This window comes from Panicum virgatum, chromosome 9N (assembly GCF_016808335.1).
Source record: "Panicum virgatum strain AP13 chromosome 9N, P.virgatum_v5, whole genome shotgun sequence".
Taxonomy (NCBI): Eukaryota; Viridiplantae; Streptophyta; class Magnoliopsida; order Poales; family Poaceae; genus Panicum; species Panicum virgatum.
In genome coordinates, this window is record NC_053153.1 from 77,104,377 (window position 1) to 77,114,113 (window position 9,737).

The 9,737-nt window shown below is 48.1% G+C and overlaps 1 protein-coding gene across 2 annotated transcripts; it reads right to left on the reverse strand.

Annotated features, from left to right (window-relative positions):
* Nucleotides 1-2,788: 2,788 nt before the first annotated feature.
* On the reverse strand, nucleotides 2,789-9,479 carry LOC120691915 (serine/threonine-protein kinase RIPK-like). Of its 2 annotated transcripts, XM_039975117.1 has the most exons (5): nucleotides 8,923-9,472; nucleotides 7,562-7,697; nucleotides 4,295-4,431; nucleotides 3,600-3,723; nucleotides 2,789-3,493 (listed from the first exon to the last, which is right to left on the reverse strand). In XM_039975117.1, the coding sequence occupies exons 1-5, from the start codon at nucleotides 9,361-9,363 to the stop codon at nucleotides 3,039-3,041; spliced, it is 1,293 nt and encodes a 430-aa protein (XP_039831051.1). In that variant the 5' UTR covers nucleotides 9,364-9,472; the 3' UTR covers nucleotides 2,789-3,038. The 2 variants fall into 2 exon arrangements, with proteins under 2 accessions (XP_039831051.1, XP_039831052.1); XM_039975118.1 differs by lacking the exon at nucleotides 4,295-4,431 and having other exon boundaries at nucleotides 8,923-9,479.
* Nucleotides 9,480-9,737: the final 258 nt, after the last annotated feature.

Below are 9,737 nucleotides of genomic sequence, written 5' to 3' on the forward strand. Positions count from 1 at the left end.
GTATGCAGGTGAATATGGTACCTCTGAGTGAATATGGCCTGGATGCTGAAGCTGGTGGTATTTTGGACGTGCTCTAGGAGGCCAGATGCAATTAAATGGCATTATTTTGGAAGTGTTGTCAGTGGACAGGAGCACTACTACAGAATACATCATCGCAAACGCATCATCACCGCCGGTTTGTTTCGAACCGGCGGTGATAGACTATCACCGCCGGTTCCAAATGAACCCGGCGGTGATGCTAACGTATCACCGCCGGTTCGTAATATGACCCGGCGGTGATGCTCTCGAGAGTATCACCGCCGGGTCGTATTACGAACCGGCGGTGATATGTTAGCATCACCGCCGGGTTGTAATATGACCCGGCGGTGATGTGTTATCCACCTATTTTAATTTCTCTAAACCTCTCTTTCACTCATCTCCCCCGAGGCTCCCTCTCTTCTTCTCTCGCCATCCAGCCCGCCCCTCCGCTCCCTCCTACCGCTCCTTTGCCCGCTCTGCTCGCCTGCCTGCCCTTCTGCTCTGCTCGCCTGCCTGCCCTTCTGCTCCGCCTCCTCCCATGACCCGCTATGGTCAGCGACAGGATGCGCCCAGGCCATGCTCCGGCGCACGGGCCCCAACCTCGGCGCGCTCCGGCGAGGGCGAGCTTCACCACCGGCGCGAGCCATCTCGGGCGCGGGCCGCTGTCCTGAGGACCCAGCCCCGTCGCAGCTGGGCGAGCTTCGGTGTGGGTGTGGGCCGCCGCTGCGAGGACCCTGCCTTGCTTCGCCGGTCACGTCACCCTAGCCCTCGTCGGCAGCTGCGCGCCCGGAGGCCGCGCCTACCTGGCCGGATTTGGCCGCCCGCCACTAGATCTGGCCGTGGTCACCCGGCCGCCGCTCCCACCTGGCCGGATTTGGCCGCCCGCCGCCGGATCGTCGTTGCATCCATTCTTCGCTCCGTCCGTTCCCCATTCATCTCCCCCGTCACACAGAGCGCCTCCGCCGACCCTTCCCCTTCCCTAACCTCGCCTCCCCTCTCTTCCCCTGCAGGTAGGGAAGCGGCGAGCACGCAGCGGCGGCACGGAGCAAGGTCCGGGGGCGGCACGGAGCGGGCCCAGGGCGGCGGCGGCGAGGAGAGTCCACTGCAGGAGGGCTCGTGGGGCGGCGACGGGCTGGGAGTAGCAGGAGGGTCGGCGCCTCCTCTCTGCGGTGGCGGGCAGCGAGCAGCAGGAGGGCCGCCGCCTCCTCTCTACGGCGGCGGGCGGCGAGCAGCAGGGGACCGCCACCTCCTCTCTGCGTCGGCGGGCAGCGAGCAGCAGGAGGGTTTTTTTTTTGTTTTGGGACAGGTTCAACACCGCCGGTTGTGGAACCGGCGGTGATGGCCCTCCTTATCACTGTCGAGTTAAATCCAACGCCCCTCAAAACCGGCGGTGATGGCCATTTTGAACCGGCGGTGATGAGGGGCGCTGGAGTAGTGGAGGAGCATGTTGCTGTAACTTTTGCTACGGAGAACTATTGTAGGTAGTCAATGAAAAATGTACTCGATCCTTTAGCACAAGGGATATTATTTTGTGTTGATCTTAGATGAAGCTGCCTGGACAGTATGAACTCATTTGTGTAGTTTGTAAATATATCAGCAGTAATGCAAATGGCATGTTCTAATCAGTTATAGCATAGCTTGATTCATGGATATTGGCATTGGTATTTTGGCATCAAACCAATTGGTGGCCAAAATTTTGGCTGTCATATTTTGGCACTCAACCAAGTGCTAACCAAATATTCTTGCCCATGTTTTGGCCAAAATTTTTTGGCATGCCCACAATTTGGCCTGCCTAAATTTTGGTAGGGCAAGTTTTGGCACTGAACCAATCAGGCCCTAACTTTGGAGTAGAATTACATTATGATCCAATGGGTGATGCATTTTTTTGGGGGGTTCTTTTGTTGATGTGCACCGCAGATTGGTGTGAAGGGGATGGTGGCAGGGAGGGACTTCTACCAGGTGGTGGTGCAACCAGGTTATGACCAGGCCTTTGTAGTCGGCGTGATTGCCATCCTTGACAACATTCATGGAGAGTCCACAAGGTGTTAATGCTAGTAGAGATGGGAGCTGCTCATCGTATCCATCTGTCGATAAAGATACATTACACTAGCAATTTGTTATAATACAATTGTGTAGATAGATTGTTTATTGATAGATTGTTTATTGATCATTACGCTTTCTCTTATAGTCTGTCGATAGGTTACCATGTACATGATATACCCCTATGTGATATGGAAGTGTGTTCTGTTGCTTCGCAAAAAAAAAAGGTGTGTTCTGTTGCTTCGCAAAAAAAAAGGTGTGTTCTGTTGCTTCGCAAAAAACAAAAAAAAAGTGTGTTCTGTTGTAAATTGGTTTCAGGTAGTTTGTTTCCCATAATTCCATGATGCAGCAAAGGAGGATCCGGCTGACGTGAATAATATTAGAGCTTCTGGCTGAGCGCGTTCCCATTGTCAGCCCATTTGGGTCGGAATGGGCCTCAGTTCCAGAACTATATATGGTCCATTTGCGTGCGTGCGTGCAAAAACATTGTTTGCAAATTGAAATGCATACTCCCTTCGTCCCAAAATACTAGTCATCCTCGGATTCAAAATTTGTCCCAAAAAATAAGTTACTCTACCCTATTTAAAAAGTGCATGTGCATGCAAGAATCAATTAGCGTCAAATATGGATAATATATAGGGGTAAACATGGTCATTTTACCTTCTTGTTAATTTGTCTTAGAATTTCTAGGATGACTAGTTTTATGGGACGGAGGGAGTATACAGTTTCATTTAACTATTTTTAAGCTCCATTATCCACTCCCCAAACCCTGAAGAAAGTAAACGGGTGCATCCTCTTGGAGTAAGTGTGAGATGCTCCTATGTACCGTGCACGCTTCAAAACCTCTTGTAGGCATGCCAAACGCAACCTGCTTCGATTACACAAACGCTGGCTTAATCGGCAGCTCAGCCAGCTGCTACAGGCAGCAACAATCCAGAGACAGGGCGAGCAAGCACTGCAAGCCCATACTAGCTAGTTAGCTACTCCGGCCGCACGACGGCCGCCGCGCCATCGCTGGACTTCCTCCGGCCTCGCCCGCCGGAGCCCCCCTTGCCCGCAGCCGCGTCGCCGTCGTTGCTGTTTTCCTCCGGCGGCGCGACGTAGACGAAGGGCCCGACGAGGCAGTCGTCGAGCGCGAGGAGCGGCTCGAGCGCCTCGACGACGGCGGACATGTGCGGGCGGGACTTGGGGTTGAGGCTGACGCACTGGTGCGCCACCGCCGCGGCCTTCTGCGCTTCGCGGCCCGAGTACTGGCCGGCGAGGTTGGGGTCCATGACGCGGTCCAGCCGGCGCGCGTCCGTCAGGTACGGCCGCGCCCACTCCACCAGGTTCTGCTCCCGCGCCCGCCGGCTCTTGTCCACCGACCGGCGACCCGTCAGCAGCTCCAGCAGCACCACGCCGTAGCCGTACACGTCGCTCTTCGCCGTCAGGTGACCTGCACGCACGCGCACAAATGCTCGGCGAGGTTAGTCGCCGCCGCCGTCGTCGTCGGACAAATAATTTATCGTAGCTGATCTGGTGTGCTAGCTGCTTGTACGTGCCGGTCATGATGTACTCCGGCGCGGCGTAGCCCTGCGTGCCCATGACTCGTGTCGAGACGTGGGTCTCGTCGTCTTCCGGCCCGTCCTTGGCGAGACCGAAATCGGACAGCTTGGCCTTGAAATCCTACAAAAAAAAATCCACAAGAGAAGAGCAGGCGATAAGTGATGAGAACGGCACTACTGTAGCCAATGGACGCGAACGTCAGCAGCCTTGCGTAGAGCAGTTAACCTCCAACTACTCCATTAATCTATCAGATGCAGGAATTGGAGATTTTATCATACTATTTTTAATTTTTTTCTTCAAGAAAAAGGTAATCTTTTTTTTTTCGTGGCACGCATGCATGAACACGACAGGCCAATGCGATAGGGCCATCGGGGAGCTATAGCGGCGTTGCAATGGTTGACACTTGACCCGTTCTGGTTCACAGGCCTGAATGAATAGTCAGGTCAGGTCAGGTCAAGCTTTTGTTGTTCAGAAGTTTGGCATTTGGTTTGGCGACCTGACGATTTCAGCAGCAGCTTACTCACTAGCTTGCTTGGGATGGATATTTCACTCGCTCCATCAGACCAGATCGACCAAACCAAACCAAACCCAACCGCAGATAGATGAGATGACCCTGAACTTTCTGTGGAGAGAGCGGTAGGTAGATGTGTGTGGGTCGATAGCGTGCACTGTTACGCATTCAGGCACTCACCGAGTCGAGCAGGATGTTGGAGGTTTTGAAGTCCCGGTAGATGACCGGCCTCTCGACTTCATGGAGGAAGGCCAACCCTTTGGCAGCGCCAATGGCGATCTTCAGCCGTGTTGACCATGGCAGCGACGCCGCGTATTCTACACACACACATGTACACATACATCGAGTACAAGAAGTTAGTTGGGTTTTGATCAGCTGATGTAATCAAACTTAGTGCTGATAGCATCGAATTTGCATTGACGGAAGCTGTGATGATGAGGATGAGTAAAAACATGTACAGCTGGCTGTCAAATTGTTTGGAACATGTCCATTTCCGATACCATCACATCCTCTCTAGTTTAGATTGAGTAAAATGAACTTCACCTAATTCTTGACGTACTCATCTGCAGTAGCATATATGATACGAATCTATTTTTTACGTATTTCATCAAACCACGTGCAGCTAGCTATTCAGATTTGTATAGCATGTGCAACATACACAGCGTATAAAAGAACAAGCAATTCACTTGCCTAATTATTATTTACTAGCCTATCAACCCGTGCCCCCGCACGGGCAAATTAAAATTAATATAAGAATGATATCAATAATTATAATTACGTATCTCACGGTCTTTTCATTAATTAAATATTATAACACATACTATAAAATATAAATTTATCATTATTTAGTTACAATAGATTTCATTTTGCATCCCACCTCCATATGTATTCGATATATATATTTATAGTTGAACTATTTGTATGTAAATTGGTAGTCTTATCTCTTCCATCATACATAAATACATGGTGACACATCGTGGGTAGAATTTTATATAAACAATAATATTAGTAATGATAGAAATTGTAATTTAGATTTTTATATTGATAGTTTAATATTTTATTATAATTATATAATTTAAATTCAGATTTATGAGTAATTTAACTTCTAATAATGATATAATTGGATTATTTATATGCAAATTTAGGGGTTATTTGTATTATAATGGCATAGGTGGGTAATTTACACGAAGATTAGGGGGTTACTTTAGATTTTTTATAATGGCATAGGTGAGTAATTTAGATACATGTTTAGGGGGTTACTTTAGTATATTTTTATAATGGCAGAGGTGGGTAATTTATAAGAAAAGATAACAGATCCAATAGCTATTATAATTAGAGTTGTTAAATTGATGGCTAGATGTTTCTGATTTTTTGTAAAAATTTATATAATTTCTCTATTTTTTAGAGTGTCCACCTAGGATCCTAAGTGGCTTCATGTGGAGACTTCAAAGGAGCCTCCAATTAGTAATAGTAAGATTGATGTTCCACGTCATTGGCTAACCATGGGCGGAGCTAGGTGGATGCCTGGGTATTCCTAGGAATACCCAACTTTTTCCCCAAACAATCACGTACATTTGAAGTATGTATATATGTATAACTTATATTAGGTTATATTCTCTGTTCTCTAGGTTAGAAATCAGCCAAATACGATCTTTAGAGGTCCCATCGCCCACAAATCCTCTCTCTGTCCATGTATCAATTCAATCTATCTCACGCACATTCTTGTACAACCGCGTCCTGGTTCCCAAAAACCAAAACCCAGTTGCAAGGATGCAGATAGCTGCATGTAGTCGGTGCTTAGGGTGAATGGGAGGGACCAGCCGCCGTAAGCTAGCAATGCATTAGGGTTAGGGAGCCTGAGGCAAGGCTGCCATGGACGGCGGTGTGGCTGCACCCGCGGTAGAACATGCCGAGGCTTCAGGCATCATGACGCCATCTGTTGATTACCCTGAGATAATATGGTTTAGTCTGTGGCAATCATATATTGCAGCTTATCTGAACAAGCTATAGGTACCAAATTTTGATAGAAGAAGCTGCGTATTTTTAGCTAATTATGTGTAGTTTGAACATTTAAATGCTCCTTTACCCATCAGAGCAAACTTAAGAGCAGACTTATGATCAAATTTGGGACTGAACAATTACAATCTTTACAAAGTAGCGCTAGACTTAACTAACTATAGGTTGTTCACCTAGCATATGAACTAGTTCATTGTTGAATATGAAGTAAGATCCAAAAAATGAGCTTGTATCTTTAATTGTCGATATTCTGAACTTGTATTTTTATTGGATTTTTTAGAAAGTGGGAATACCCAACTACAAAATTCTAGCTCCGCCACTGTGGCTAACTGTTTCCAGTACTAATAACTTTGCAAGTTGCAACCTTAAAAAAAATCCAAGCACTATCTGGAAAATTAAACCATGTAATTACTCTACTGATAACCATGATGGAGAGTGAATGGAAGTCGTTGTACCACGTTCTGTTAAAGCATGAAGAGCATCTTGCTAAATAAGAGGCCCTTCGATCGAGTGCCTGTAATGATCGAGATGGATCGTACGTAGTGGTAACACAATTCACAAACCTTTTGACTGATTCTAATCACAAGCAGTTAAAATAGGTTTTTTTTACTTTGCATAAAGATTAAAGCAGGGAACACACAGCAAGTCGTACCAGATGGCAGATGCGCAGCAAGTGGCGCAGGTGTCCTGCTACTCCTACAACCCTAGAATCAAGCTTGACATTTTGCAGGCAGCTGGCATGATCATCGAGATGGGTGTGAATAATATCAAGGTGGTTAAGAGAAAATGACTGGGAGAGGAGGCCGGCCGGGAGACCAGTTGAGAGATGAGATAATGTAACACGGCTGCAATTGACGCCGCAACGACAGGTCCGAAAGGCAGTTTGAACCATCACGGAAAACGGGAGAGAGGAGAGGAAGGGAAAAAAATCGAAGGGTGTGGAGCACGGAAAGGTAGCTGCTCTCGACGGATCCCGTTCCGCCACCAATTTTCGCCGAAAAATCAAAGTTTTATTTATGCGAGAAAAGAAGTTGGTGAGACGGATCGAGCCGTCCGTCCGGTTCGAGGCTGATGTGCACCTCGAGATTCCAATCCTTTTCCTAGCTTAGCGATGCAGCGACGAGGAGAAGAAAATAAAAAGGAGCCTGACAACAACGTGCAAGGGATATCCTTTCCTTGTCGCCTGCAAACTCGATGCTCTGATGCTCTCGCTGGCTCTTGCCGCTACAGTGTTTTCTAGGGCCTATATTTTACGCTTTACTCTTGCAGCCACAGGAAAATGACATGCCATGTATGAAATGGCATGTCAACGTTTTTTTTTTGAAAGAGCATGTCAATGTTTGAAATTGGTAATTAATGTAACCAGGCAATGAAAATGGTTTTTTAATTTAACGTTAAAACTGTGGTTATGTATGTATGAGAGGTGCTTACTTTTGAAGAGATGTTTCTCCAGGCTGCCCCTGGTCATGAACTCGTAGACGAGCAGCCGGTGCTCGTCCTCGTAGCAGTAGCCGATCAGCTTCACGAGGTGAGGGTGCCGCAGCTGCCCCAGGAAGATGACTTCGGTCTGCATGGTTTCAGAACAACGCGTTCGATGGGTATGTCAGTTAGTGGAAAGGGAATCGTTCTCATTATTCTGCTGCCTTTCATTAGGCTGACGAAGCCTTTGGACTAAGCAAACACTGTTCCATTGAAGAACCCTCTACTGCCCATGCTGGCAACTGGATGGCAGGGCTTTCGGCTTTCGGGAGCAAGTTCAGTACGTGGAATGCGTCAAAACAGAGAACCTCTGCTTCTAAGAACAGGCAACTTGTTTGAGTATTGACAAATAATTTAAAAGGTACACACAAATACATGATTAATAATCCTTCAATTAATAAAATAAAGAAACGTGCATGTTGAGACAATTTATTTGCCAAATATTACTTCAGCCGGCCTTTTATGATTCTCAAAATCTTAACATTTTGTTGGGAGCATGTTGCCTTTAATAGTACAACTTGCTAATGTCAACAACATAATCTAACTAGCACTAATAATAAATACCTTTCAAATTTGATTGGTTTCAAGGGGCCTATATGCATATACAAGGTGATGATGAGAATTCCGATCGAGCTAATTAACTGACTGACTCAAACCTGAGGATCAGCAGAGCAGCTTAACTAACTTGGAAGAAGCAAAAAAAAGTCTCATCAACCAATTAAAGCAGGAGAGAAAGCAGCGCTGAAAGACGCTAAACACTCCTCATGCGTGCACAACATCGCTGATCCTGTTTCATGATCAGCAAATTCCTCCTCCTCAGTTAAAATTTGCCCGTGCTATTTATTATCCGGACCACTCAATATGTCAGTGACTATCAGAAGATCAACTAGCTAGAGGTCAATCATGCCAAGTAGCAGCTCGATCCTACATACTACAAGTGAAATACTCCTATAGTATTCCCTCCGTTCTTTTTTATATGACACCGTTAATTTTTTTCTTGAACTTTGACCAATATTATTTAATTAATCAGTTAGTTAAATGAAGTGAAATGAGTACCTTTACGTCTATTATCAAGAGTCTCTTGAATCTAACTCGAAGATTTGGCTATTTGCATAAATATTTGTAGAAAAAACGAATAGTCAAACGAAGAAAAAAAGTCAATAGTGTCATATATTTAAGAACGGAGGGAGTAGCTTAGTACTTATAGTAAATATATACTACGTTGGTTAATTAGCCAGGTAGTGAGTGTACATGGTGCAAGCTAGCAAATGATGGATCAGAGCAATATATATATAAGAAGAGAATAAAATTACCAGCCATTCGGTGTGTCCCTGGGCGCCCTCGAGGTCGAGCAGCTTGACGGCGACGGGCTGCGCGCGCAGGCCTGGCTTGGTCTTGTCGTCGACGTAGCCCTTGTAGACGGGCCCGAAGCCGCCCTCGCCGATGAAGTTGGTCATGGAGAAGTCCCGCGTGACGGCGCGCAGCTCGGCGATGCTGAAGACGTGGAGGTTGGAGCCCACCAGCGAGAGCGACAGGTCCTCGGGCGACACCATCCCGCTCAGCTCCGTGAACGACAGCCGGCTCTGCAGCCGCGGCTTCCCGCTGCTGCTGCCGCCGCCGCCCGCCGCCGCCACCTTGGGCTTCTTGTTGCCCTTCTTCTTCTTCTTCCCGCCCTTCTTCTTCCCGGCGCCGCCGCCGTGGGCGGAGGAGCCGCCGAAGCAGCCGAAGAGCGAGCCCCACGCCGCCCTCGCCATGCCGCGCGTCCGCGAGGAACGCTCGTAGTCTCGGCCGGCCGGTCGTCGGTCTCGGCTCGGTTTGGTTCTTCACCGCGCGCCCTCTCCGGCTGCTTTGGCTGGACGCATCGAGGTATATATACGGGGTCGGAGCGGTGGTGGTGGCGCTCGTTGGATTGCTTGCGGGGTGGGTTAATCCTTAATCCTGGCGCGCGCGCGCGCGCGCGCGAGAGAGAGAGAGGCGGAGTGGTTGCGGTCGGGTGATTAACCGGCCGTGGTTTGGTTTGGTAGCTCGGGCGGAGCGAGACGCGCGCGCGCGAGAGAGAGAGAGGCGGAGTGGTTGCGGTCGGGTGATTAACCGGCCGTGGTTTGGTTTGGTAGCTCGGGCGGAGCGA

What these genes read in the sequence shown, in the direction of transcription:
- LOC120691915 (XM_039975117.1), bottom strand. Translation starts at nt 9,363, where the DNA reads ATGGCGAGGGCGGCGTGGGGCTCGCTCTTCGGCTGCTTCGGCGGCTCC. An exon ending in GGAGAAACATCTCTTCAAAA is followed by an intron (nt 4,432 to 7,561) that starts GTAAGCACCTCT and finishes GTGTGTGTGTAG; the next exon opens with AATACGCGGCGTCGCTGCCA. An exon ending in GCCGGAGTACATCATGACCG is followed by an intron (nt 3,494 to 3,599) that starts GCACGTACAAGC and finishes GCGTGCGTGCAG; the next exon opens with GTCACCTGACGGCGAAGAGC.